The 25,982-nt window shown below is 50.0% G+C and overlaps 9 protein-coding genes across 9 annotated transcripts; 4 read left to right on the top strand and 5 right to left on the bottom strand.

The window, feature by feature from the left end:
• Positions 1 to 251: 251 nt before the first annotated feature.
• mpkA (mitogen-activated serine/threonine-protein kinase SLT2) lies at positions 252 to 2,492 on the top strand. Its single transcript, XM_032041009.1, has 5 exons — positions 252 to 581; positions 711 to 843; positions 901 to 967; positions 1,028 to 1,342; positions 1,422 to 2,492. Exons 1-5 carry the CDS (start codon positions 469 to 471, stop codon positions 2,063 to 2,065), a joined length of 1,272 nt encoding a protein of 423 aa, XP_031902957.1. The 5' UTR covers positions 252 to 468; the 3' UTR covers positions 2,066 to 2,492.
• Positions 2,493 to 2,497: 5 nt separating this feature from the next.
• Positions 2,498 to 5,308, bottom strand: BDW43DRAFT_248314 (uncharacterized protein). The gene is made up of 2 exons (XM_032039769.1): positions 4,781 to 5,308; positions 2,498 to 4,650 (listed from the first exon to the last, which is right to left on the bottom strand). Exons 1-2 carry the CDS (start codon positions 4,977 to 4,979, stop codon positions 2,732 to 2,734), a joined length of 2,118 nt encoding a protein of 705 aa, XP_031902956.1. The 5' UTR covers positions 4,980 to 5,308; the 3' UTR covers positions 2,498 to 2,731.
• Positions 5,309 to 5,597: 289 nt separating this feature from the next.
• Positions 5,598 to 7,043, bottom strand: BDW43DRAFT_248296 (metal homeostatis BSD2 family protein). Its single transcript, XM_032039768.1, has 3 exons — positions 6,848 to 7,043; positions 6,275 to 6,745; positions 5,598 to 6,204 (listed from the first exon to the last, which is right to left on the bottom strand). The coding sequence occupies exons 1-3, from the start codon at positions 6,869 to 6,871 to the stop codon at positions 5,629 to 5,631; spliced, it is 1,071 nt and encodes a 356-aa protein (XP_031902955.1). The 5' UTR covers positions 6,872 to 7,043; the 3' UTR covers positions 5,598 to 5,628.
• Positions 7,038 to 7,934, top strand: BDW43DRAFT_267532 (ubiquinol-cytochrome c reductase complex assembly factor 2). The gene is made up of 2 exons (XM_032041008.1): positions 7,038 to 7,337; positions 7,404 to 7,934. Exons 1-2 carry the CDS (start codon positions 7,323 to 7,325, stop codon positions 7,773 to 7,775), a joined length of 387 nt encoding a protein of 128 aa, XP_031902954.1. The 5' UTR covers positions 7,038 to 7,322; the 3' UTR covers positions 7,776 to 7,934.
• BDW43DRAFT_267529 (3-oxoacid CoA-transferase) lies at positions 7,935 to 10,042 on the bottom strand. The gene is made up of 3 exons (XM_032041007.1): positions 9,736 to 10,042; positions 8,493 to 9,672; positions 7,935 to 8,424 (listed from the first exon to the last, which is right to left on the bottom strand). Exons 1-3 carry the CDS (start codon positions 9,796 to 9,798, stop codon positions 8,111 to 8,113), a joined length of 1,557 nt encoding a protein of 518 aa, XP_031902953.1. The 5' UTR covers positions 9,799 to 10,042; the 3' UTR covers positions 7,935 to 8,110.
• Positions 10,043 to 10,149: 107 nt separating this feature from the next.
• On the bottom strand, positions 10,150 to 15,766 carry BDW43DRAFT_267520 (ubiquitin-specific protease UBP2). The gene is made up of 13 exons (XM_032041006.1): positions 15,613 to 15,766; positions 15,392 to 15,552; positions 14,562 to 15,313; positions 14,302 to 14,509; positions 14,203 to 14,248; positions 13,747 to 14,147; positions 13,599 to 13,687; positions 13,002 to 13,539; positions 12,272 to 12,935; positions 11,791 to 12,211; positions 11,556 to 11,727; positions 10,463 to 11,445; positions 10,150 to 10,373 (listed from the first exon to the last, which is right to left on the bottom strand). Exons 2-12 carry the CDS (start codon positions 15,411 to 15,413, stop codon positions 10,874 to 10,876), a joined length of 3,885 nt encoding a protein of 1,294 aa, XP_031902952.1. The 5' UTR covers positions 15,414 to 15,552; positions 15,613 to 15,766; the 3' UTR covers positions 10,150 to 10,373; positions 10,463 to 10,873.
• Positions 15,767 to 15,902: 136 nt separating this feature from the next.
• On the top strand, positions 15,903 to 17,266 carry BDW43DRAFT_267505 (uncharacterized protein). The gene is made up of 4 exons (XM_032041005.1): positions 15,903 to 16,110; positions 16,172 to 16,291; positions 16,353 to 16,547; positions 16,608 to 17,266. The coding sequence occupies exons 1-4, from the start codon at positions 15,924 to 15,926 to the stop codon at positions 16,700 to 16,702; spliced, it is 597 nt and encodes a 198-aa protein (XP_031902951.1). The 5' UTR covers positions 15,903 to 15,923; the 3' UTR covers positions 16,703 to 17,266.
• A 2,591-nt stretch (positions 17,267 to 19,857) lies between these two features.
• Positions 19,858 to 22,571, top strand: BDW43DRAFT_308382 (SLM1 family PH domain-containing protein; the record flags this gene model as incomplete). The annotated part of the gene is made up of 4 exons (XM_032046496.1): positions 19,858 to 20,395; positions 20,471 to 20,958; positions 21,017 to 21,354; positions 21,407 to 22,571. 4 exons carry the CDS (start codon positions 19,858 to 19,860, stop codon positions 22,569 to 22,571), a joined length of 2,529 nt encoding a protein of 842 aa, XP_031902950.1.
• Positions 22,572 to 23,243: 672 nt separating this feature from the next.
• BDW43DRAFT_248078 (RNP domain protein) lies at positions 23,244 to 25,982 on the bottom strand. The gene is made up of 9 exons (XM_032039765.1): positions 25,566 to 25,982; positions 25,382 to 25,434; positions 25,232 to 25,239; positions 25,078 to 25,171; positions 24,884 to 25,018; positions 24,755 to 24,806; positions 24,216 to 24,655; positions 23,999 to 24,152; positions 23,244 to 23,948 (listed from the first exon to the last, which is right to left on the bottom strand). The coding sequence occupies exons 1-9, from the start codon at positions 25,948 to 25,950 to the stop codon at positions 23,806 to 23,808; spliced, it is 1,464 nt and encodes a 487-aa protein (XP_031902949.1). The 5' UTR covers positions 25,951 to 25,982; the 3' UTR covers positions 23,244 to 23,805.

The following is a 25,982-nucleotide window of genomic DNA, read 5'->3' as shown; positions in this document are numbered from 1 at the left end:
AGTCGCTCACAGTCTAACATCTGTCCTCTATCTAGTTGCTGGAAGGATCTTTTTTCCTTTCCCTCCTCGCTGCGCCTCATTGCCATTAATTTTTGAAACCCTTATTTCCTTTTTAGGAGCCGCAACGGCGGAAGATTGACTTTCCCACTGCGGGGCTTCCGATCCGTCCATTCGAAGCTGCTTTCCTCTCATCAACCAGCCCGCCCGCGCCAGAGCTTCTGCCTGTCTCTCCCCCCCTGACCGAGATTTCTTTTTTTTTTTTTTTTTCTGATTTGAAAAAGGAGGGTCGAAGCTAGAGAAGAAACGAGAAATAATATCACCAAAACCCCACTACCTTTCTGGTGGTCCGATCGCACATTTTCCTCCCCCTCCATTTCTTTCCGGGCGTCTACAGAACAACATTCGCTTTACCGCCTCGAGATTAGCAGTCGATCGCTTTGAAACCTTTTTCATCGCCCTTCCGAAACCATGTCTGATCTACAAGGACGTAAGATTTTCAAGGTCTTTAACCAGGATTTTATTGTGGATGAACGATACAATGTGACCAAGGAACTGGGCCAAGGTGCATATGGTATTGTCTGGTACGTTATGCATTATCGTAGCCTCCTGGCATATTTGTCTCGACCATAGCCTTTCAAAAGAGAATGCCATGAAAAAACAACGCGATTCGGTTACCATATCTGACGACGATATCCGTTTCCTCCATCTAGTGCCGCTACAAACATCCAAACCGGTGAAGGTGTCGCTATCAAGAAGGTCACCAATGTCTTCAGCAAGAAGATTTTGGCCAAGCGCGCCTTGAGAGAAATTAAGTTGCTGCAACATTTCCGAGGCCACCGTAATGTACGTTCATCCTATCTTGATGCCAGCGGGGCTGACCGAGCTGACTGAACAATGCAGATCACCTGTCTCTATGACATGGACATTCCACGCCCGGATAACTTCAATGAAACATACCTGTATGAAGGTAGATATACCTCCTATATATCGTTCACTCACAGCCACTGACTACTGCTTTCTCGCCTAGAATTGATGGAATGTGATCTCGCCGCTATCATCCGCTCCGGACAACCCTTGACCGATGCCCACTTCCAGTCTTTTATTTATCAGATTCTGTGTGGTCTGAAGTATATCCACTCAGCCAATGTTTTGCATAGAGATTTGAAGCCCGGAAATCTGCTGGTTAATGCCGATTGTGAACTCAAGATTTGCGATTTCGGATTGGCACGTGGTTTCTCGATCGACCCAGAGGAGAACGCAGGCTATATGACAGAATATGTTGCGACAAGATGGTACCGTGCTCCGGAGATTATGTTGAGCTTCCAGAGTTACACCAAAGCTAGTATGTGCCCCCACCCCCCCTCTCATTCCTTGCCACCGGTAGGACCTCTCTCCTGTTTTACCTTGCTGACACCCCACAGTTGATGTGTGGTCGGTTGGTTGCATTCTGGCCGAACTCCTTGGCGGTCGTCCCTTCTTCAAGGGTCGCGACTATGTCGACCAGCTCAATCAGATCCTCCACTACCTGGGAACTCCGAACGAGGAGACCTTGAGCCGCATCGGCTCGCCTCGGGCTCAGGAGTACGTGCGCAACTTGCCTTTCATGCCCAAGATCCCCTTCCAGCGCTTGTTCCCCAATGCCAACCCCGATGCGCTCGACTTGCTTGACCGCATGCTTGCCTTTGACCCTTCATCGCGTATTTCGGTCGAAGAGGCCCTCGAGCACCCATACCTGCATATCTGGCACGACGCATCGGATGAGCCAACGTGCCCCACAACTTTTGATTTTCACTTCGAAGTAGTGGACGACGTGCAGGAAATGCGTCGTATGATCTATGAGGAAGTCGTGCGCTTCCGTGCCGTCGTCCGGCAGCAGTCCCAGGCGCAGGCCGCCGCGGCCGCGCAACAGCAGCAGATCGCGCAGCAGAACAATGTTCCGATCCCCGAGAACCAGCAGGGCGTCTGGAAGCAAGAGGAGCCTAAGCCTCAAGAAGCGCTTACCGCAGGCGGTGGCGTCCCCAACGATCTGGAATCGTCCCTGCAGCGTGGAATGGATGTGCAATAAACGGCATGTATGGTATGATGTCATTGACCCAGGTGGATATGCCCTGGAAATCGCAGGCGTTTCCGGATGCCTATATGACAAGGAAATAAATATATTCTCGGTTTCCCCCACCCCATTTTGGTTCATTCCCTGCAGTTTCTAGCGGTATCTCTTATAATTTTTCTATTTACATACTAAAAGGTGGAGAGAGGACTGGTTCACTCCTGGCCCATGGGTGTATGTACCCGACTTTACCTATGCTACTGGCTACTGGCAATTGGACCTGGGTCTGTGTGAGAGCATGCATGAAGGAAACGGCAGTTGCATTGCAATTGAGCGCTGGTTTGATCGTTTCATGACTGGATAGATCTGATGAAGTAGTTGATTACAGTATGGTATATATGAGATAGTTTTCCTTTATTTATCCCATTTGACATTTACATTTCTTCTCTCTCTTTTCTGTAGCAATATTCTATTACTGACAATAGCACAGTAAATCTGAGGATATATAACTATCTCATCAATCGTCAAATCGTACATACATGGAACCAAAATGAAAAGATAAAATGGGAAAAAGGGAGTCACTTCAAGGTTCGAAATAGATAGACACCATACCCCATCCGATCAATATACGGACCATACCAAATCTCATACCCTTGCTACCCTTGCCCAAAAGAGCCCAACCAATCAGTAATAATAACCTCTCCACCAAACCGCCATACAAGACGCAACGAGCAAATCCAGCATCTTAATCCCCTCGTCCTCGATGATCAATTTGCCTAGTTTGGCGCTCTTCCCGCGCATGCCGCCGCCGGCGTTTTCTCGCGCGAGCGAGAGGTCCAGGCGGTCGTCGCTTGGGACTCGGCGCGGAGGGCGACGGGGACCGCTTGGGTCGTCGAGGTCGGCGGCGCCGCTGCTGGTACTGCTTGTTGAGGGTTTGCGGGTTGGGACACCGAAGTTAGAGGTGGAGGATACGGAGTGGGCGCTTGCGCCGGAGCGGGCGCGCGGGCGATTGTAGGTGTTTGGGTTGAGGAAGTGGGCGAGGGAGTTGCGTTTGGTGGTGGGGGGGGATGGGGTGGTCTGGTCCATGTTGGAGGCGTGGTGGCTGTTAGGGTTGCTGGTTGGGTCTTTGAAGGCGGGGGTTTGGCTGAGAGTGAAGGGGGAGATGTGGGAGGGGTTTGGTTGGTGGTGGAGATGGCCTGCTTGGAAGGGGGTGTTGAAGCGGATTTCGGCAACTGTGACGGCGGGATTGTCGATGGGGCCGCCGTTGGGGCCGGTGGGGGGCATCGGGATCATATGCTTGCATTTTAGGCTGCGGCCGTTGACGCTGGTGGAGAATGTGCAGGTTCCGTTCCACGGTGAGGTGAAGGTGTAGTAGCCGCTTTTGAGCTTGGAGAGGACTGGTTTTATTGTTGGACTGTTGCTGCCGATGTCGATGGATGTCCGGTTTCCCAGGTCTAATGAGCCTCGCGTCTCTTCCTGGTATGGTCGTGACACGCATAGTTTGCGGTGGAACTTCCGGGGGTGCGATGGTTGGGTTGGGGTGTTCTCCGTCAGCTCGGCCGGGGTAGGTCTGGAAGACGACGACAGTGAGATGCGATTCGCTATTTCGGACGGTAGGTTGAGTCCAAGACTCGCCAGGGAGAGCGGTTCATTTTTCGCAGCGAACCGGTTGTACCCTGGCGTCGATACTTCAATGTCAATGGCACTACCGTCAATTTTCGATGTCGATATTGTTGCTACATTCCACTGGCTCCCATGAGCAGGATCGCGACGGATGAGTGTGATGTGGAAGCCAGGTTGTTCCGGTTGTCTGCTGTCATGCGGCCTCCTACTTGGGGATTGGCCAGGACTTCTCACCGGAGACCCCAGGCGAGTGTGTGAGGGATTCGCATGCGACGACTGTGGTCGCACCTGAGGTCGCCTAGAGTCGAGGCTGTGACGGCCGGAGGATAGAACTTCATACTTCTCCTTCCAGTTCTCCATGCCTCGTCCGGGCATATACCCGGATAAAGCACTCCAGCGGTTGGGTTTCTTTGACGTACAATTATCCTCCACTAGCTCGAATGCAAGCTCATCTTTTGGGACGGGAGGAAGTGGTCGAGCCGGTAAAGGAGGCCTTGCTGCAGTCTCATCACCCGGCATACACCCGAGGAAGCCATTGCGACTGTCAGCAGCCATCTGAGATGGAGCCTGAGGGATGTCGATCGATGAACAGCTCCCCGACAATGCCGGACGAGCCGGCATCAAGGATGATGGCAGATCCGCAAAGTTTGGCGCCGATGACACATTCTCTTGCAGTGATAAATTCGATGGACGAGCCGGAAGAGGAGGTCGTGCATCGGCGTCCACCTTTGCGCTGCCACTACCACCTGGAACAGGCTTCCGTCTAACATTATTCAATCGCGCGAACTCAGGCGGAACATCGGCTTCCTCTCCAAGCATCTCCTTCCGCAATTTCGCCTCTTCCTCGCGCTCTTGCTCATATTCCTGGAGCAAGACATCGTCCTCGGGCGTCGAGACGTGCAGGTAGTAGAGGGAAGCGTTGATAGCTTCAGCCGAGACACTAGCTTTTGTCGGTGGTTTAAGTGGGGAGAGGAAGACATCTAGAATGCAAAATAGAGAGACGTGGAGTCAGCACCGATCTTTAATTTAGTGATATGATCGGTCAATATCTCCCACCGCTCATGCGGGGTATGTATCTCAAGTGACCTGCAGCAACGGACCACGACATACCCTTACTTCCTGGAACCCTCACAATGTACAATACCAGAGGGTCAAGTTTCTTCTGCGTCGGATTACGTGGGTAAGCCGGAGGGTTCGAGGCTATTGCGGTGATGGAGGATAATGAACGAGCCTCGACGGGGCCAGCGGGGAGGCTATGGTTCGGCGATGCGGCGGCCGGAGAATCCGCCGCTGCATCGACCTTAGCCATTTACGGGGGGGGGGACAAGAGGAAGTGATCTCCAAGCGTAAGGAGTCAAGAAGGACAAGTGAGAAGGTGACGATTTAAACAGAGAAAGGAAGGATACGAAGCTGCGGTAAACAAACACACGCGGAGAAGTCGGACGGGTTGCGGGAGATCCGCCAAGAGCTGAGGATTTAAAATCACTCTTCCATCGCGTGTTGGTCTAGATTAAGGTACATTGCCATAGTACTACTTAGAGTAGAGGGCAAGCGCTATTCACTCACAAGCTGAATCAGTGTTAAAAATAGAAGAGACGTTGGGAAGGTGAATAAAACGGAGGCGCAGAGGCCAAAAAAAAAAGGTTGCCTGGCGAATGGGCACACGCGGCCAAACGAGTACGATTTAATAGGGCATCAACGCCAAGTGCTATGTCTTTCAGATTTGGTATCTCTAATCAAATAGGTACAAGTGTCCCCATGCTCAATAAAATTCGAAATCAGAATGAGAGGTCTCATGGGATAAAAAAAATGTCCGTTGGGGGAATTAAGAAGCGCCCATTACCCATACAAAAACACAAAAAGAAAGGGATCGTCACGTATCGAAAAAAGAATTGAGGGACTCCCATGCTCCAAGGCTCCGACCAATCCGGTATTTTGCAAATCAATGCGACGGAAACTTAAACGACGGTCTCAGATCGTTCGTTCGCCGCAATGATTGGGACAGGAAGGCCTCGATCTGGGCTTTGCAGCACAAGCTGCTCATGGCGCCGGGCCCTTAAATAGTCACTGATAGCACGGATTAAAATAAACCAACCAACGATCATTAGGACGTAAGAAATCCATTCGCTCGTTGAAATACCAGATACACCACTGCTAGTATCGCCTCCAGAGCCATCGGAGACGGTGCTGGGGTCAAAGTTGTGGCTATTGGGATCCGGAGGCGTCACGTATTGATCTGCCCCATCATCCGGTTTGGACTCACTTCCACTTTTCATGTAAAAGCCGTATTGCACGAGAGTTAGGCCAAGGCCAGCCCGACTTCCGTTCTTCGCTGCATGCGTGGTATGAAGAAGGTAGGTCAGGAGGAAACCGACCAGTTGGAAGGACATGGAGATCATGGCGTTCCAGACAAACGAGAAAACAGACCCAACTGGCAACCCATCCACAAACACTTCGTCGGATAATATCCCAGGGGCCAGGATCGTGGTCTCCCAGTACGGAGGAGTGGCGTCGGCAGCAGCCTCCTCATAGGACTAAACATAACGTTAGCACGGTCTCCATATGATACGCATCATCCACCGCATGACAGAGGAGAATACACACCGGAGGAAGATCTTCGTTCTTCTCCCCACGCTCCGGCTTAGCCGCCAGGTTCGCAAAGACACCATCATTCGTTGAACTGATCATCCGACTACCCGTGCCGAAGGTTGGAAGGATTGTTTGCCTCCTCTGGATCCCATTACGCGGCTCCTCAGACTGTTGCTGTCCATTGATCACTCCTGATGGAGAGCCAGCGGTCACACTGCTGCTATCTGTCAATGGTCGCGATTCCGGCTGAGCCCGCATTAAACGCTGGCGGTCGTCTGGTTCATCTGCTTCGGAGTCACTCTCATCATCAAATGCGTCGGCCAGAGTCTGATCTGCATCGTTTCGTAGGGGATCTTCGTGGAGAAGACGTCTTGACGATGGGGAGGTAGAACGTGATCGAAACGAAGGAGGGGGGGAGTTGGGCGTTGCCCGAAGAGGGATCGACGATTGGAATTGTGGTTCTTCGTCTTCGTCGTGGGCATTCACCTATTGCTCCACCACATTAGCAGCCTGTACCAGATATGTCGCAATTTATCGGCCATTTCCTATGTAATATGCAACCAGTACAGGGCGGTGGGCGACTTTTACCCGTTCATAACGCTGCGAGCTCATGGCGAGCTGAGCGAGGGAAGGAAATCCGGAAAGAGAGGGAAAGCGCTCTAAAGAGACGAGATATAGGTTTATGATAGAGATTTCAGAATACTAACGACAAAGAAGATAGGAGGGAAAGAATGTCCGAGGAAAGCGATGATGAGGATGGGAAGGGATCGACTGTAGATGTAAAGGATGGGATGGAAATGAAGGCGATTACATGACGAAGCGGAGAGAGCGAATCGCTGTTGCTGCCTGGGGCATCAAGTCCACCCCCCCGTGACTCGATCTTTTTGCCCGCGTAGATCATATCAAACGAATCTAGATAGCAGTTTGATACGCGGGCAAGGCATCACAACCATAGATTCAACTACATATCTCTGTGATACATTCGCTTTTGTTTGTTACTTTATTTCTACCGTATATTCGATCTTATAGCAGACCGCTTTTGCTTGACATCAATTACACCATCATGTCTAAGCCACCAGTAAGCCATGATTTGTTACTCTAAACCGAACAAGACCAACCAGCGGTATATTGACAACTATGTTAGACCCAATATGTCAAGCGCATTAACCATCTCCTCAAACACTGGCCCGCTGATCTCGTCCGCCCATCCTCCGTCTCCGTTCATACATACCTCCAGTCCCACCTTCCTCAGACCCCAGAAAACCCTTCGAAGCAGCCGCAACGACAGCCGCCTCAATCACCCTCTCTGCCTCTGTCGGAAAACTCGCTAAATGCACTGTCATCGCTACTGGAAGACCGTTATGCTAGAAAGTACCCATTGTCACCTAACATCCGGCGGCCGAAGAGTAATCCGGACCATTACGATAATGTGATTAAGGAATTCTCGGAGGCTCCGTCACGAGATTTCTGGGGAAGAGTGGGCGCGAGATTGAAGGGTCTTTTCAGATTCAGCTAGGTTCGTGCGTTATTGGAAACTGAGGTTGGGTTGGGGAGTTTGTGTATACAATTTGTACTATTACTTACTGCGATGGGCATATGGATTACAGAAGATTACTCTCATCGGTGACTTTTTTGTTTTCCACTTTTAGTTCGATGTACAACTACTCTTTAAAAAGGAGTCATGGAATATGTTCAACTTTTTTTTCTGAAATATAACTCAAGATAAGGGTATATACAGCACCTTCCATACCCGACATGATTCAATAAACTATACGCTCATAAATACCGATTATTTTCGCAAATTGGTAATAAACCAGACGGCTAAACAAATGAAGAGTCAATGGGGTTTGATTACAACATGGGCTTCACATCATCGGCAACTTTGAATGGGGCTTCCGTCTTGCTCCTTACTTCCTCAACAGTGACGCCATCGGCAAGCTCAACTAGGGTCAGCCCGTCGGTGAAGTCAACATCGAAAACGCAGAGCTCGGTGATGATGCGGCTAACACAGGTTTTTCCAGTCAAGGGGAACTCGCACTGCTTGACGACCTTAGGGTTGCCCTTCTTGTCCGTGTGCTCCATAGTCACAACCACCTTCGTCGCGGAGGGGTTGGAGACTAGATCCATGGCACCGCCAAAGCCCTTTATCTTACCGGGCAACATCCCTAGGACACAGTTAGTAAAGACAGGTATTGAAACATTACGAAAGATAAGCGTGTGTAGTAAGACTTACAGTTGGCCAAATCACCTCTGGCGCTCACCTGCATAGCACCCAGAATAGTCAAATCGATTCTTCCTGAACGGATCATACCGAAGGACTCGTCACTGCCGAAGCAAGCCGCACCAGGTGCAAGGGTCACCGTCTCTTTTCCAGCGTTGATAAGATCCGGGTCTTCTTGTCCCTTCTTAGGGTAGGGGCCCAATCCTAGGATGCCGTTTTCAGACTGGAGCTGAACTTCCACAGAAGGGTCGACGAAGTTAGGGGCCAACATGGGCATCCCAATACCCAGGTTCGCGTACATTCCGTTTTTGAACTCCTTAGCTGCACGACGGACGATACGCTCACGTTTGGCGGCAGTATCGCCCTTGCCCAGGGCAGCAGAGTCCTCGCCGTCCTCCTTGGCAAAGGTGTACTTCTCGATATTCTTCGGTGTCGTGCTCTGAATAACGCGCTTAACGTAGATACCCGGCAGGTGAATAGCGGCAGGCTCAATCTCGCCGGGTTCGACGATATGCTCAGCCTCAACAATTGTCATCTTAGCATTACGGCCCATGGCACCGTTGAAGTTCTGAGCTGCATAGCGGAACTGGCAGTTTCCCAGCTTATCCGCCTTATAAGCCTTAACAAAGGCATAATCACCTTTGATGGACTCTTCCATGACATAACTCTTGCCATCAAAGACCTTGACATCGCGGGGTTCACTGCGGAGAGCGACCGTGCCATCTGCATTATGCTTTACAGGCAGCTCACCTGTCTGGACAACTGTTCCAAAAGCGGCAGGGGTATAAAAGGCTGGGATTCCGTGACCACCAGATCGGCAACGCTCGGCCAAGGTGCCCTGCGGAGTCAACTCCAACTCAATCTCCCCCGTCAGATACATGCGCTCGAAGGTCTTGTTTTCGCCCACGTAACTGGCGATCATCTTTTTAATTTGTTTGGATTGGAGAAGCAGGCCAAGGCCTGCTCCATCAACACCGGCATTGTTGCTGACTACCGTCAATCCGGTGATGGAAGGATTTGCTCGCACCGCATTGATTAAAGTATCAGGTACACCGCAAAGACCAAAACCACCTGCCAACACGGTCGAGTTCGATTTCAAGTCCTTAATTGCTAGATCTGCAGATGAAACGACCTTGTTGATTTCGGGGCGGCGGATGCTGCTTGAGAAAGCGCGTGCCAGGAATCGCTGATGCTAAAATCGTGGGGAACTCGTCAGTAATTGCCCGCCTGAACTTCAATACGTTGAGAGCTCTACCTTGCTTGGATCAGCAGAAAATTGCCGCGCCAGGCGCAAACACGTAGCTATTTGTGAAGGCATGGCGAATTTAGAGCCTAGCGGGGTTAGATCAAGGGATTGCGCAGAGATCACCCGTTCAACAGATGGGCTCGGATATCAGTCTCTTTGCGAGAATTTGCAGAGACACTGAGAGTGAAAGAATATGGCCAGTTACGCCCACGGACTAAAGACGGCGAGTAGGCTGAGATATATGCTGTCGTCGGATATTTAGGGCGGCTTGCTGCGGAGGTGCGGAAAGGCACCAGTGACGGCAGCGTAGTACCCCGGAATTTCCCCGCATTTGTTGGAGATAGGACAACAAAAATTCTTATTTGGGTCCCTTGCTTCACACGCCTTTCATTCAATCTCTACACTGAAAGGTATCCTATACTTCTTGCCTCAATGCTAAATCATATGATCCGTAATGAATCAATATTGAGGAACTGATGCAACATGTTGCACTACCGACATGGACTGCCGATGGCAGGGAATCTTCCGGTTCCGATCCGCGGCCCGCATCAGATCCGCTGATTTACTAAGCACTTATCGATGCGGATAAAGTACAAGCAAAGCAGACACTCGATTTATTTAAATGACGTTGCACATCATAGTCATAACTAATGGTATCACCCGCTATTTACAGGGAATAATGAGTACCGACCCGCTGCCATGCACAAATAACAATGACTAACATCACAAATATGACATGAAGATCCTGGAAATGCGTGTTCAAGGGGTTTAATTCTCGAGGTTTGCATGGTCACAGGGAAGGCCTGGGGCCCTGGAAATCGATGTATCAAAAATGGGTCGAACCAGGTGAGTCCGCACTGGCATCGAGCACTTTCCGGGCGAACAGGTCATCTGGGTGCTGTTGATCAGTAGGCATTTCCGTTGCCTTCACTTCAAAGTCAACATCGTCAAACCTCGTCTGTACAAAAAAGGAATGTTTTATGACACAGGATTTATCAAATAGAGCGCGCCAGGTATAGGATCGCCATCAAATGTCGCTACCCAGAGGACCATCCAGCTTAGCTGGTTGAACCAGCTACGTCATCTCGCCCTTTCCGTTTCAATGGATTCGGGGTAGTGACACCGGTCGGTAATGTCGTTTCAGAGCCTACCGTTGCACATCATGGAAGTCAGTGTCTTTGCTTGATGGCCCTCTGTCAGGAGCCTCGCTGCGTTCTACATCTGCGGCACGCATTCTATATTCTATGTGATGGTTGTCTTCCGTACCTGATGTGCCTTTGTCAGTCCATATTTCATCATATGTCGGTGGGCCCATATCCACATCTTCTGCTGGTGTCGGCACAGCAACCCCTTCCGTAACGCATGCCTCATCTGCGCCCTGTTGATCCTCTGGCGCAGACTCGAGTATCTCCCGGCAAAGAGGACTGACTAAACGGTCCTTCAAGGTGTCATTGACATATACCAGGAAGTATGGGGTGGGAGGGTTCTGGCGGTTCTGTTTCATAAATATCTCATCTAGGTCGTGTACTTCAGTAACGTAGTTATCGTTGTACTTCCGCCAAACATTTCGTTCGAAATCAAAGATGTAGATGTAGTAGTGTCCAAATTCGACGGAGCCATGGTGAACGAAGACGGCGTAGAGACGATAAGCCAGATGTTTGTAGTCAGCAAACTGGCTGGAGATCATGGTCTGTATATCCTTGATCTCTTGGTCGATGTCTTAAATAGTAGGTCAGTATAGTTGTTTACAACATATCAATCTCATAAGCTTTCACGAGGAAGGGAGATTAGGAGTTGATGGAAAAGGGAAACAAAGCGGTAACACTTACAAGTCAGCTCTGCCCTCGCTATCTGAGAAAGTTGATTGAGTTCAGGTATAAGCTCCGACTTAACAGGAACCGCATCTGGCGCGGTCTCAGGGTCATCCTTCATAGAGTTCAGGTCTTCTAGCACTTCCCTGGCACTGTCGAACAAGCTCGGTATATCAAGGCCATCAGCCTCCTGTGGTAAGTCAGCACATGTTTTGCATTTTGTATGAAAGGTATCCTTTTATTTGAACCATACCCTTTGGCGTTGCAACTCTGCTCGACGAGCCTCAAGCGTTCTTAGCGTATTTTTCCATTCCCAGCACTGGCGACGACGATTCAAAATATCAGGTTGCTGGGTGTCCATATACCGATCCAGGTAGATAGTCTCCTTTAATTCTAAGTGGTGGGTAGACTTGAAGGACCGCTTCTTGACAGGATCGAACTGGACACGCTGGACCTGGACTTGAAGAACAGGCGGTAGTTTGCTGATAGCGCTGAACTGTTCCGCCACCGAATTTTCTACGCTGACTTTCTGGACATCAAAAGCCCCGTCAATTGCAGCATAGATATCGCGCGATCCAGACGCGACGTCGATCTTGATATCACACCACCATTCTTCCTTTGACCGCACTCCTTCTCCCGTTTGGATATAGGACTTGGCTCTACCGTAAAACAAGCTATTCAAGTACAGCAAATGTCAGCCCATAACTTGTCATCACATAGGTACCAGAACTCACTCTTTCACCTGATCAAGCTGCTCACCATCCGAAGCAAGCGAGATCGGCTTGATGGCACATTGACTTTGGAAAAGTACATTGTTGATTACTTCTGTCACGTCCTGCTGGGCCCCGATCTCAACCTCGTCTAAAAGTTGCTTTTGTGGGTTGAGTTGTGGGCCAGGTCGTGGAGGCACCGGAGGGGGTTGAGTTGATGGCGTATTTTGGTCAGAAGCTGTTTTATCAGATGACTGCTGCTCATCTACCTCGGAGGTTGATTCGCCCTGTATCGCCGTCTCCGCAGAATCTGTGCGAGCGAGCTCAGTTTCTTTGTCGTCACTAGGAGGGACTGTGACATCGACTTTAGCACCATCAGAAACAAGAGTTGCCTCGCTATCAACATCGCTTGTCGTTGAGCGTTGCGGTTTCTCAGGTTCGAGAGCTATAGGCCCCTTGCTTTCACTTTCCGGAGTCGGCTGTGGGGGTCCAAGTGGTCCCATAATTGGCATACCATTGATGTCCCCAAGGGCGCTAGGTCTAATTCCAGATATCGTCGATCGGCGACGAATCGCGGCTTCGTTAGAAGGGCTAATCAAAGTTAATCGCGCCAGCTCTTGACTAGGAATGACATAGGTTGTTGTAGCAGTGATCATGTCGTTAAACAAGGACCGCAGTTGTCCAAGGACTGAAGGAAAGATTGGTCAGTTCTCTCATCGAACACGCGCATTTAAGGAACAAGGACGCCACCTACACCGTTGAGATCGCTCAACCTCCTTTTTGGATACTTTGCGAGACCCCACCTGTTTGTTGCTCAAAGTGTCCTCGTTGATTTCCATCTTGAAGTTCTCAAAATCCAAAACCATGTCACGGTAAGGACGGATGGAAAAATAAAATTGCAACAGACTGTTGAGGTAGCAGGTGTTGCCAATGTTCTGCAATCCGACTGGCCATTCCGACAAGTCACGGTCAGGTTTCGTGACGGAACCAGAAACCATATTGCTTAACAAAGGGCTGTTCTTATCTTTTGCAATGATTCGTAACGCCTGGTTGTAGGTTTCAGCCTGTGCTGGAGCTTCATCCACACAAATCGTGTATGCGGCCATAATCGCCCCCTCATCCACGGTTCGGTCAGGTATCTGAAGAAGACGGTAGGCATCAGCAACATCCATCTCACCAGCAGTCATTTCGCCTGTCTTAAGAAAATGTTTCAAGGCCTCCGATTTTCGCGCCTCGGCAATCAGCTGAACTGCACGGCGAGCAAGATCCCGGCTCGATGGATTGTCATCGACCTTGAGTAAAGGTCAGCATACCATGATTCAAAGCTGGAAACATAGTATGAAAGAAATACCTTGGTAGTGTAAACCGCCATAACAAAGTCATCAGAAGTATCAGCGCTGACGCCGAGGAAAACATGGGCCTGGTCAACGGTTGAAACCCCTATTACTGTCAGTCAACCTCTTTGCCAGTATCCTCTAGCCGGGCCAACTTAATCGTACTTTCTTCCGCTGCTGCCTTGATTCGCTCACTCCGCCTACTATCCCCTATCCTCCATAGTTGTCTGCGGGTCTCTATCTCCTGAACAGCAGTAGTTGCACCTAGATAAGCATAAAATTTTCCAATGATGCTGTCTTCAGTGAGTCGCTGGTCGTTGTGACTTAGACCGAAGTACTTGTAGGCATCCACGACGTCTTCATCGGTGTATTTTCCCTCCGCATAAGCTACCTGAACTGCCTGCTCTATGAGAGCACCATCTTCTCCACCTCTGAGGCTTCCGATCGACTTTAAACACTTAAGGTAAATGGGCGCCCTGGCAGGATCCACCGACACCTGCCGATTGAAGGCATCTACGATTGAAGAAGCCGCCATGTCTTCGACGACACCCAGGTCTTCATAGTAACTGTTTGCGTAATCAGTAATCATCTACGAACATTCAGCTCTCAAGTGAGACAAACGGTGCAGGAGCCATCTGGAAATCATTCGAACGTGAGGCTTTCGGGTCTGACTGCCATTAGCCCGTGGGTCGTGAATAGGAATTTCTGGCATACACTTACAGTCCAAAGACTCCAGGGCATATAGGAGATCATTGTACACTGGTTGACGATTGAATTCTAGCTGGTGACCCTTCTTTTCTATCACAGGCCTTTGTTCTATGAGCGCGGCAAGTTCGTGCATAACGTCATCGAGAAATATCTTGAGTTGGTCGCGGTAGGGGAACTCTGCCCAGGGGTTCGGTCGAGGAGGTTCCCAAAAGCCTTCGTTCTGGCCAAAGCATTAATAACATTGGGACGCATAAGAAAGCAGGTTTACAAACCTTGGTGCTAAATCCTAGGAATTCTAACAGGTCTCTGCAAGGCTCCCCTTCAACTCCAAAGCACGTCATGAATCTCTTATTAACTGCCGAGATTGACTTGCTTTGTTGACTATCAAGAAGGGCATGACTGACATATGCACGCAAGTTCATTAAGACATTAATAGGCTGGGGCCGAGCAACCCCTTCCAGACGGTCGGGGTGGGCTGCAAATGCTTCGTCCGCACGCTCCCGCAGGAGTTTGGGGTCGACTAACAGTCGAGTTCGGTCCTCATTTAGGAGAGGTGAGGCAAACCGTACAGATACTGCGATGGAGCAAGTAAGGTATGAACATTCATAGTGGAATGTCTCCAGCATCTGTCCTTTGGAGCTAACCTCCTCCGGGGCCGGGCCGCCTCTGTAGTTTCCGGACTTATATACCAGATGGTGTACGTGGTCGGAAAATCTTGAGCTAGGATGGCCAATGCCGGGTGTAGAGCTCACAACAACCTGCAAGTGATAACGGCACCTCGAGCAAATGGCTGAGACCTTGGTAGGGGCCCCCGTGTTGCCTTGCTCCGGCTGAGGTACATAACTCTGGGCAGGCTTCGAAACAAAGTTGTGGCGGCACGCGGCTGTGGAGATGTGTTCTAGCGGTCCATTATAGTATTCGGGAAACACTGGAGGGACGTCCGCGAGCAGATTGCGGCCGGTAGCTGGCAGTTGAGCAGGATCATAGTCGCATATATCTTGTACAAGACGGGGGGCAGTCTTGCCTGGGCATCGGTTGGGTTCATGTCAGTACTGCGTGCATGGTCAAGTAATGCGCTCCAGCGTTGGACGAAGCTACATACCTGACTGTTGAAAGGACGTCATGGGGACGCTCGTTTAAGCTCACAGTTGGCAGGATCAGACCGGGGGATCTAGAAATGTTCAAAGAATAATCTCCCATAAAGTCAGTATCTCTCACTAGAACTCTGGGCGAAAGATTCTCAGTGATAGATCATCCAAGAGCCTAGAAATCATTCGACTCTGTTAGAATGAGCACTGGCAGTTGGACCGGCGGGGAGCCCACCGCAATTGGAGCAAGTGGGCGGCAAGCTTGGTGATAGATTCACCACCACCAGCGCGGTTCACTTGTGAAATCGTTCTGACAGGAATGGCGGCTACCGTAGTATCTGATAATAGATCCCTCATAACACGGGATCGACAAAGTCTTATGGTGAACAAAGCCGTGCCATGTCACATCACCAGACATGAAGCTCCAGGGAAGCCTGGGGAAGGCGGTGTCTCATGGCAGAAACTGCGACTTCCCAAAATCCCAGCGAACCGTCCAGACGTCTCGCCCACTACAAGCAGAAGTCCATTGCAGTCTCAACCGCCACCATGGCTGGACAACATACTGAAGATCACAGCTACCATCCTAAGGATGCGATTCAGGCGGCATTGAAGACCACTATGCTCACTGGTGGAGTGGGCCTCTTCGCCTCGGCGGTTCAGAACACCCTCGTCAGGAAGAACGTTGGGCCATGGGGTGTGTTCGTGAGAAGCGGCGGCACAGTCGGTGTCTTCGGTATGGATACAATTGGAGATGGTTAATGCTATGTTTGGTCCTGCTGACAATTCTTACCCAGCGGCAATGGGAGGTACTTATGAGTTTGTGAAGACTGCGTCCGCCAACCTACGGGAGAAGGAGGATCACTGGAACGTCGCATTGGGTGGTTTCTTCTCCGGTGCAATTTTGGGTCTACGAGGTTTGTGTTCCTATTCTTCTTCAATATTCTATCGTGGCATGGTATTCTGATAACTGTGCAGCCCGGACCTTCCCCGCCCTTCTCGGATACGGCGCTGCTCTGGCAACCTTCATGGGCGCTTTCGAATACACCGGTGGAACGTTGTATGGATACAAGAAGAACCCTGAAATTGATGAGTTTGAACGTCGGGAGCAATTGAGGAAAGCATATAGAACTTCGGGCGAGCAGACTCTTGCCGAATTGGGTGAGGGACGAGGTATGTCCATCGAATGATACCCCTTTGATAAAAGTCGCCGTGTGACTGACGTGACTCTAGGACTCTACGGCCCTGGCTACGCAGAGAGACGTGCAGAGAGGATCAAAGAAGCATACGGTATTGAGGTTCCCACATCCCAGGTTCCTGCTTCATGAATATAGTTTGGTTCCAAGTCTCTTTTTTCTCGGTTTGCCGATTCCCAGTATCCTTGTGTAAAATTACCCTTATATGTCGAACACGTTTAGCTAGCAAACTTTGGCAAGATTTCTTACTGGATGAATGTTTTTGTTTCTGTTGAGATTGATATGTCTCAAATTGCCTTGCCAACATACAAGAGGATGGGTAGTATAATTACAACTGTCAAGTAAGGGACAATCTGTGCAGTGCTAGCACATGACATGCCAGGACACGCCATGTTTGTTGTTGAATGCGGACTACAGCATAGAGGAAGTGAAACCGCGAGGGATCGTTGAGACAGGAAGCACATGCGGCTCGAATCAACTCAACATATCATCAGGGCCCCTCCCTGTGACAGAATCAATGCAATATTTACCATGCAGCGAATTGGCACATGCCACGATCCTTGCACTTCTTCCTGTAGGCGCAGGATGTGGTATACTAAGTGTCCATGGCGGAATATCTGGGAATCCGAGAGCGTGACTGACCAATCACATGGTCGGCTTATCAAATCACTTTGGGAGCCTTGACATTCAGGAATCCCATCAATAGGTAATAATAAATATGTTAAATAGTTAAGTTAGTAAGAGACAGCTGACTAACATCTTGGAACTCCTAACTATCCATCTGATCGATAAAAATGGCAGCGTACTATCCATCGGTATATGCAAGGAAATCCATGCAGGGGAGAAAGTTCAGGGGATATGATATCATCCCCTTTAAACTCGTAGCCGTAACTCTAAGGCAGTAATGGAATTCTGTGGTACGACTATGTGAAATGTAACTCCATGAATCAGACCAGCAGGCTTTACAGCGAGTCATCATGACCATCTGCAAGGCCCATCATAATCATCTCAGACCCTTTTAGGGAATCTCATAAGAAGAAATATGAATAAGGGAGTGGGGACACTGGAGAGAGGGTGCTCTAACTATAATTACTAGGTATTACAAAAAGGGGGCGAAGAGGCATAGTATGTGCAGAAGAGGTACTTTTGTAGATATACTTCAGGAGTAATTATCTGAGGGTTCGAACGGGAGAGTCTGCCCGGACCAGCATTCTGGAAACCTTCCGCCTCGATCGACATGGAAAGTGATGAACCGTGCATGACGTCGAATAGAGAAGGTTTTTGGACTTTTCTCGGGGATGTATGTAATTGCAATTGCTGCCTCATTGCATCCTGAAGAGGAAATCCAGGGCACGGCCCGAATATCTCCTTTTCCCTTTCGCCTATAGGAGTGTGTCAAATTGGTGGAGATATTGCCACTGGTCGGAGGAAGAACAGGAAAGGAAGGGAAAAAAAAGGGGGGGAGGATACCCAAGGCATGAAGAACGATTATGCAGACGCTAGGAAGATTCAAGTCGGTGATGATTTCGTGTGATTGCATCTGATCCACTGGGGCGTCATGATTGGTGTAATTGATGGAAGGGGAACCATCCATAGCCACAAATGCTGAACCAGCCACTTTTCAGCTGGGAGTGATGACGGCGCTCCGTAATAATAGACTAGATCTGAGAGTCGGGTTGGATATTGATTAAATCAATATAGACTCGACACTACTGCACCCTCCTGGAAGATAATTAAAATATAAATATAAATATAGCATGAATAAGAAGAGAAAACGGAAAAAACGATTTGGTTCGTCGCTGGCGAATAGGCAACGGCATTTTTAATCTCACAGGTATTCTACGAGTATTTTTAATAATAGTAATGGTAATCAATCCCCAGAGTAGCATTCTCTTACCTAGTAGGAGTCGAAAGGAAAAAGGAGGAATCACTGACACTATCCCTGCACTAACCCCGAGTAGGGAAGATGAAATGCATGTACTCCGTGCCTGTTCTTCTTTATTTTGTTCAGACAATAAGATCAGATTGAGTCATTAATTCCTTTTTTTTTTTCTCCAAAAAAAACCTATACAAAGTCGTTAGTATCAGGTCAGTATGTACGCCATCTATAGTAGGTAAGTAACCTGGAACTCAGTTACATACATTAGGTCATTTTGAACTGGGATTTTTATTCTTATTTTCAATCAGAGTTTCTCACTCAGCTGCTATTACCCTCTGTACTGGATGTTAGGAAATTCTTTTTCAACCTCGGTATTCACCTTCCATGTCCCTCTCTATTCATTCTCTGTCTCCCGCGCGCGCGCGCGCTCTCTCTCTCTCTATTTTATGCTTCTTCCTCTTCCTTCTTTCTCTCGTCTCAGCTCAGTAACTTGTGAAGCCAGTTCGTCCAAAAATTACCGGTCCGGGGGCACTCGGTTCCATAGTTTCCTGGTCGCCATCACGTCGCATCTGCCTTGAAGCGTTTTTTTTTTTTTCCCGCCCGGCGTAGACGTCATCCGGAACCGTCCAAGAAAGCAAGAACCAGATAGATAGCAACTAACCCCTCCACTCTACTTACGAACGAACGACCGTACCCTTTTCTTCTCGATGCTCTTGACCTTCCTTAGTTCCTGTCCTCCCATCAAACCAAGTCCTATATCGCATGATCGGTTGTCGAGTCCAGCGACGCCTTTTCTGATTATTGAACCTATCCCAGCGCCAAATCCTTTTAATAGTAGACCCGGTGGGGCTCATTCTAATGAGGGATCGGCCGTGACTACTGCCGGACAGAGGACGACGACAGCGACACTATCGCCGACGATTAGGAGGCATCTCCTAGCCCCCCGCAAACAGTTCGCTCCAGACCCTCCTTAGTTCCAGGAGTCACGCTTCCACCGTTCGCTGGGTAACCAATTCCAGAAAACCGTTTCTGGTGGCTATCTTGGGATTTGGAGCATTACCCGATCTGGATCCTTTTTTAAATTATCACTCTCCTTTTTTTTTCTCACAATTTGATTTACTTGAGTTTTCATAGAAGGTTCTTTTACTTTTTCTTTTTCTTTTCTCTTTTGAGTCTCTTCTCCTATTTTCCTCTTTTTCTTTTTATCTTCTGGAAAATCCGGAATCTTGATTTTCTACATATACATACATACATACATCTATACTTCTCCCCCCAAATTCTCGGCCCGCAATCGAACACCTCCTCGGACATTAGCTATTTGATCACGGGCCTGGTTTGCACCGCCCAATTTGCTCGCCTTGTTGAAAGCCATTGCCGCCACCCCTCCCCCTCCTCTACCCTATCAACCATGGCCACAGTGGTCCGGTCGCAGACCCCTCTGCAGGACGCTTACGCTGCCATCTCACAGCCTCCCGACTCCCTATTCTCAGGTCAGGGCTATGGCGTACGGTCCGCCTCCAGACCGAACTCCTTGATAGCCACCAACTCTGGTTACAATCTCGCTACTGGTGCCGTCGCGGAGCCTTCTTACGCCCGAAACGGTCGCTTTCATGAGGAATTTGATGCCGCCAGCCAACGTGGCTCCGTCGTCTTCGAGGGCCCGTCATCCGCCGCCGTCCAGCGCTCCGCATCGCAGATGTCCAACTCCCGTTCCGCGACCCCTACCCGATCCGGTACTTTGAAAAAGAAGTCCTCCCTCAGCAAGAGAGGCAGTATGCGACGTAGCGGGAGCAAGCGGAGCTTGCGCGCAGGAAGCGTGAGGAGCCTGGTCCTCGGCGATAAGGAGAAGTATAGCGTCGACGGAGTCGATGATCAGAATAGCGCGTTCTACATCCCTGTTCCTACGAATGGAAACCCGACGGACGTTTTAGCGGATCGCTTTCAAGGTGAGATCATTTCGTAACACAGCGGCGCTGTGTACCCTCCACGGCTGGAATTCGTGATTTGCTGACTTGCATCAGCGTGGCGCAAGGTCCTGAAGGATCTCATTGTGTTCTTCAAGGAACTCCAAAAGTCCTACGAAACTCGCTCCAAGCTATTCATGTCAGCGTCCAATATCATCAACAACTCGACGATACCCCCGACTTTTCTCAAATCCGGCGGTCTTGGAGACGCGACCGATATCTTGCGGAACTTCCACAAACAGGCGTACCTAGAAGCGAATAAAGCCGCAGAGGTGGAAAATGAATTAGTGGCTCAACTAATGGGACTCCGGAACGATCTACAAAAGAAGACCAAGGAGATCAGGAGTCTTTCGGGCGATTTCCGCAACTCGGTGGATAAGGAAGTCGAAGCCACCCGCAAATCAGTCCGTCATTTACACGAAGCCCTCGGCCTAGTCGACACGGATCCAGCAGCCACCGCCGGAAAGGGCGATCCGTTCATCGTCCGTCTGGGTGTCGACAAGCAGATTGAAAAGCAGATCGAAGAAGAAAACTATTTACACAGGGTATGCAACTCCACCGTCGGGGTTAGCTGGGAGATATAAATGCTGATTTGTGCCGCAGGCGTTTTTGAACTTGGAAAGCTCCGGCCGCGAGTTAGAGTCCATCGTTGTTAGCGAAATCCAAAAAGCTTACAAAACGTACGCGAACATCCTTACACGTGAAGCCGACGAGGCGTACGATACTGCGGAGAAGCTTCGAGCGGGTCCGATTTCAATGCCACACGACCACGAATGGAACTCGTTCATCGCAGAGACCGACGACCTAGTTGATCCCCGCGTTCCTCTTCGGGACGTGGAGAATATCTCCTACCCTGGAAAAGACCATCCGGCCGCTGTAGAGGTCAGATCGGGAATGCTCGAACGTAAGAGCAAATATCTCAAGAGCTACACGCCGGGCTGGTGGGTCTTATCTTTCTCTTTTCCGCGCTGTTCTTATACTAACATAACATAGGTATGTCTTGTCACCAACTCATCTTCACGAGTTCAAGTCTGCCGATCGAGTGGCATGGCAGACGCCGGTGATGTCATTGTACCTCCCAGAGCAGAAACTGGGGTCGCACTCCCAGCCGAACTCCACGTCTCATAAGTTTATGCTGAAAGGGCGGCAAACGGGGGCGATGCATCGTGGTCACTCATGGGTCTTCCGAGCGGAGTCGCACGAGACGATGAAGGCATGGTATGAGGATGTCGAAAGCCTGATCTCCAAGACCGGTGAAGCAAGGAATGCATTTGTCAGGAGACACGTACGCACTGTGAGTGGTGCAAGTGCTGCCGGGAGGACGTCTGCCAGTAGTGACGGAGTTATGGACGAAGATGAAGCCGACCGAACACCCTACTCAGCAGGATCAGTGATTTTAAACCAAGAGCGGCCGGCATCTCAACCGCGTGAACCTGGGGGCCGTTTCCCCAGTGATGTGCAGATAGACCGCCATTTACAGGCCCCACTGTCGCCATCAAGTGGTGAGAGCTCCGGCGAGAGAGACCTATTAGCTGCAGTCGGATCGTTGCCGGATGGGAAGTCGCCTCTCAACGGCACTCGTCGCTCCATGTCCGAGCGCGATGTGGATATGGAACAGATGCGGCCCTCAAGTGAAGCCCAACGTCAGTCCTTCGAAAGACACGACAGCTATTATGGCAACTGGATGAACCCAGCCAACCGTCAGCAAGGTTACGGTTCTTATGATACTCGGGAGGCCGCTGGATCCGAGAAAGGGAGTACGGCTCCGAATTTGATCGCAGGAATGAAGTCGACAGACTCTCGTGATCAGTCTCTGACGCGGCAGAGGTATCGGGGCGAAAGCACATCGACTGCACCCACCACCACAAATGTGACAGATCACACTCACAACAGCGTTCCCACATCAATAGACGAAGCCCCAAAATCATTCTCGCCTGATGCCGATGAACTCAGGACTGATGCCTGGAAGAAAGGCCAAGGGCCTCCCTCAACCTATACCGCTTCATCAACCACTGCAGTGCCCATCAATGCCCCAAATTCAGGCGTCACCCAGTCTAACGAAGGCATGAAACGTCCATCCGCTCAGTCCAAGAACAGCGTATCCACCCTCGAGTTAAAGATCCCGGGCCATTACCCACCAGCCAACGTCCCTGCGTAGAAGCTTGGACGAGCAATGAAGCTGGCTCCATTGGCGGGTGACATTCTCTCACCCGTCACTTTTCCATTCTTCTGTATATATTTTACCTCTACTGACCAGCAGCATGCATGTCTTCGGAAATGACATGCATGCTCTTTCACTCCTTTGTTCTATCATGTTTTTGTGATGTCTTTCCTTTGTTGTTAACGGCCAGTAAGTTTTCAGATACCACAAAGAAACACAGGATGGGTTATCAACATCATCATCATATCATATTCTCGCGTTCGAGTCACAGGTCAGGTTCATGATCAGATGAACAGGCGTACAGGATACTTGTCCATGAGGTTGTGGGTTAGGGTTTTAGTTGGGGGTGTTATGTCCTTTTCCTTTGTTTTTCTCTCCTTTGTCACTCGTCGGATTTCTCTTCGTATGTAATTATATTTATATTCCCTTTCTTTTTTTGTTGTCTTTCGCTGGCGTTTCGTTTCGTTGTATTGATCTTTCCTTTGCGGTTTATCGCTTTATGTTTACCCCTGCTATCGACTGCCTTGAGATGGACATTCGGAAGTTTTTTTGATTTCGACACGATCAATCAATCTAGATCGTTATCTTTGCTCTTTGTTCAATAAGCGGCTATGAGTTAAAAAGAAAAATAAGTTATGATATGGAAATATATACAACGTTTGGTATGAAATTCAGTTTATGATGCATGTTCCTCTATCGCTTGGTGGTCTATATACTCTGTTACGTAAAGTACCTCAAGTTTGAACTTGTGGTAGATGGTTAGCCATGGTACAAGTAGACGGTAGAATACTAAAAGCATAAGTAACCAGAACTAAGACCGCAGACGGCAGGGATATTGGCATTGGTGTAACATTAAACGACCGGGTATTGCAATTTCTACCAAAGCCAGATCAAAACGAAGTAAAAGAACCTCTCCAGAGCCCGAGATTTTCTAGTGGAAACCCCACCCAGCATGTGGGATACAGATCGAAACCAGACCATGGTCAATCACAAACCCACCCGAAAGAAAAACATGAAGCAAGTAGAATCGAGGTTCGATTTGTCCCACACATGAACCAGATCGCCGGAGAAGATAACAAGACAAAAACAAAGACATCGCAAAAGTGGTAGAATAGCATCATCGCGTTCACACGAATGCGGAGGTCATGCAAATCATCCAGCCTAGGAGTAACAACATCGCAAACTTTTCGACCACATGGGGTCCACCGCAAAGGGAAAGAGTACGATACTGTTACATGATCTGGTCCTGTGTAATTCCGCCGGTGGGCTCAGCGCCCTCCATGGCGTCTCCCTGACCAGCACCCGCCACGTTCGTGTACTTGACAAAGGTGATGCCAAGCGGACGGCCGCCGTATTGATATCCGGTGAATTTGGCTGTGAAAGCGTCAGCGTTTGCATCCTAAATAGAGACCTGGAAAGTATACCGATCGCAGTTTCGGCTGTGTCTCCGTCATCAAACTGAACCACACCCGTACCGCGAGAGCGTCCATTTGGCTCATACTGAATCTCCGCGCGGTCAACCTTTCCGATAGTCGAGAACAGATCCACTAGATCCTCGTTGCAGGTGGACCAAGGCAGCTACGGTTCCCAAAAATCAGTACATTATCCCAAAGCAACAGTTGGGCGTGGCACGAGGCTTACATTTCGGACATAGATAACCGGGCTCTTCTCGCCGCCAGAGGTAGCAAAATCGGTGAATGGGTTGGGAGGCACCGAGGGAGCGCCCTCAAAGCCAGGACCGCCAGGCCCGCCAGGGCCACCATAGCCACCGAAGCCGCCACGACCACCGAAGCCAGGACCGAAGCCACCACGGCCACCGCCGAAACCACCACGACCGCCGAAGCCACCACGGCCACCGAATCCACCACCGAAACCACCGCGGCCACCGAAGCCGCCCGGTCCGGAACCGGCAAAGCGATCCTCACGAACCTCCAAAGCCCGGCCCTGCCAGTCGTAGCCATTGAACTGCTGGATAGCATTACGGGCGTCATCGGGAGATTCAAAGGCGACAATGCCTGAGCCCTTGGGACGTCCAGTAGCATCGGTATGGACATCGGCACGGATGACGGCGCCTTGTTGAGCTGAGGTAATGTTGGGTCAATCACAGGTTCCATTCTTGAATGGGGAGGAGAGTGAAAATTGGCAAGGCCGTTGGATGAAAGCCTTTGCATCGGACTTACCAGCTTGGCGGAAGAGGTCTTTCAGGTCCTGCCAACCAACATTGAAAGGAAGCTAAACGTCCTTGAGTTAATGTTTCTGTCTCACGCAATATCGCACTACATTCAGGATCCGAGGAAGGGGGAACAAACATTGGACACGTAGAGCTGTCTTCCACCAGCTCCACCGCCGTAACCAAAGCCGCCGCCGCCACCGCGACCGCCAGCACCGCCGCCGAAATCCCCACGAGAAGGGCCACCGGTGAAACGAGGTTCGGGTTCACGGTCCTGGAAAATTGTCAATACAAGGAAGAGCTCGCGGGCATGAGAGAGTAGGCCCGACGTACCTCACGAACGTAAACTAGACGTCCCATAAGATTCTGGTTGCTAAGCGTGTTGACCGCATTCTGCGCTTGCTCCCTGGTCGCGTATTCCACAATCCTGCCGGACAGTCAGTAACGCTTTCCAAGTGAAAATCCGTGTACTTGCGCAGAAACATACCCGCATCCCTACAATATCCCGGACGGCCAGGCCCAGCCCGTCAACCCAAACAGTCCATCAAAACAAACCAACGGGGGAAATGGGGGGAAAAAAAGGCCAGAAACACAAAGGGGAAAAAAGGAACCAGCCACACTACGCATTGGCGCCCACCTTCGACATTCCATTGGGAAGTAATAAGACGTCGGCAAAGATAACCTCACCAGCTGTAAAACGGCGCGGAAAGATAGTCCCCCTCCAAGTCAGCCACGGATTCCAATCCAACAAAAAAAAAACAATAAAAATAAAAATAAAAAAGAAGCGCATCACACGTCCGACACAATATGACCCTGCTCACCCTGTCTCATAAAATCTTTCAAGTGATGCCATTTGACATCGTAGGAAAGGTTTCCCACATAGACCCGACGGTCCTGCTGGGAAGACTCGCGCACTGCTTGCATCATTTGTTCTTTGGCGACTGCGCGATCCTCAAACGATCTGGGAGGAGGCGGGTAGCTGTTGCGCCCACCGTAACCAGAACCAGAATGTCCTCCAGAAGGGCCAGGTGCAGCACTCATAGGCGAACGAGAACGACGTTCACTGCGGCGATAATCGTCACGGCTGCGAGAGCGACTCCGAGGAGAATAGGAGCGACGGCTACGTCGGGGGCTGCGCGAACGACGACGGGGAGAACGAGACCTCTCGCGCTGGGCGTGGTCAGTATCGTAGTAATCGGCCGGCATCGACAAGTTGGGAAGGAGAAGAGGGGAGAAAA

The sequence above is a fragment of the Aspergillus alliaceus genome (assembly GCF_009176365.1).
Source record: "Aspergillus alliaceus strain CBS 536.65 unplaced genomic scaffold BDW43scaffold_9, whole genome shotgun sequence".
NCBI classification, from domain to species: Eukaryota; Fungi; Ascomycota; class Eurotiomycetes; order Eurotiales; family Aspergillaceae; genus Aspergillus; species Aspergillus alliaceus.
The sequence above is the reverse complement of the archived record's forward strand: the minus strand, read 5'-3'. Positions and strand labels throughout refer to the sequence as shown.

Excerpts from the sequence above, each read along its gene's own strand:
- mpkA (XM_032041009.1), top strand. The coding sequence starts at position 469 with ATGTCTGATCTACAAGGACGTAAGATTTTCAAGGTCTTTAACCAGGAT. Across the intron at positions 968-1,027 it reads TGAAACATACCTGTATGAAG|AATTGATGGAATGTGATCTC; the intron begins GTAGATATACCT and ends TTTCTCGCCTAG. Across the intron at positions 1,343-1,421 it reads CCAGAGTTACACCAAAGCTA|TTGATGTGTGGTCGGTTGGT; the intron begins GTATGTGCCCCC and ends GACACCCCACAG.
- BDW43DRAFT_248314 (XM_032039769.1), bottom strand. The coding sequence starts at position 4,979 with ATGGCTAAGGTCGATGCAGCGGCGGATTCTCCGGCCGCCGCATCGCCG. Across the intron at positions 4,651-4,780 it reads GAGGGTTCCAGGAAGTAAGG|ATGTCTTCCTCTCCCCACTT; the intron begins GTATGTCGTGGT and ends TTTGCATTCTAG.
- BDW43DRAFT_248296 (XM_032039768.1), bottom strand. The coding sequence starts at position 6,871 with ATGAGCTCGCAGCGTTATGAACGG. Across the intron at positions 6,746-6,847 it reads GCTCGCAGCGTTATGAACGG|GTGAATGCCCACGACGAAGA; the intron begins GTAAAAGTCGCC and ends GTGGAGCAATAG. Across the intron at positions 6,205-6,274 it reads AGAACGAAGATCTTCCTCCG|TCCTATGAGGAGGCTGCTGC; the intron begins GTGTGTATTCTC and ends CGTTATGTTTAG.
- BDW43DRAFT_267529 (XM_032041007.1), bottom strand. The coding sequence starts at position 9,798 with ATGCCTTCACAAATAGCTACGTGTTTGCGCCTGGCGCGGCAATTTTCT. Across the intron at positions 9,673-9,735 it reads TTTCTGCTGATCCAAGCAAG|CATCAGCGATTCCTGGCACG; the intron begins GTAGAGCTCTCA and ends CCACGATTTTAG. Across the intron at positions 8,425-8,492 it reads CAGAGGTGATTTGGCCAACT|GGATGTTGCCCGGTAAGATA; the intron begins GTAAGTCTTACT and ends ACTGTGTCCTAG.
- BDW43DRAFT_267520 (XM_032041006.1), bottom strand. The coding sequence starts at position 15,413 with ATGACGTCCTTTCAACAGTCAG. Across the intron at positions 12,936-13,001 it reads GGTTGAGCGATCTCAACGGT|TCCTTGGACAACTGCGGTCC; the intron begins GTAGGTGGCGTC and ends TCTTTCCTTCAG. Across the intron at positions 11,446-11,555 it reads AGCGAGGGCAGAGCTGACTT|ACATCGACCAAGAGATCAAG; the intron begins GTAAGTGTTACC and ends CTACTATTTAAG.
- BDW43DRAFT_267505 (XM_032041005.1), top strand. The coding sequence starts at position 15,924 with ATGGCTGGACAACATACTGAAGATCACAGCTACCATCCTAAGGATGCG. Across the intron at positions 16,111-16,171 it reads CGGCACAGTCGGTGTCTTCG|CGGCAATGGGAGGTACTTAT; the intron begins GTATGGATACAA and ends ATTCTTACCCAG. Across the intron at positions 16,548-16,607 it reads CGAATTGGGTGAGGGACGAG|GACTCTACGGCCCTGGCTAC; the intron begins GTATGTCCATCG and ends ACGTGACTCTAG.
- BDW43DRAFT_248078 (XM_032039765.1), bottom strand. The coding sequence starts at position 25,950 with ATGCCGGCCGATTACTACGATACTGACCACGCCCAGCGCGAGAGGTCT. Across the intron at positions 24,807-24,883 it reads GACAGCTCTACGTGTCCAAT|CTTCCTTTCAATGTTGGTTG; the intron begins GTTTGTTCCCCC and ends AAGGACGTTTAG. Across the intron at positions 23,949-23,998 it reads CACAGCCGAAACTGCGATCG|CCAAATTCACCGGATATCAA; the intron begins GTATACTTTCCA and ends ACGCTTTCACAG.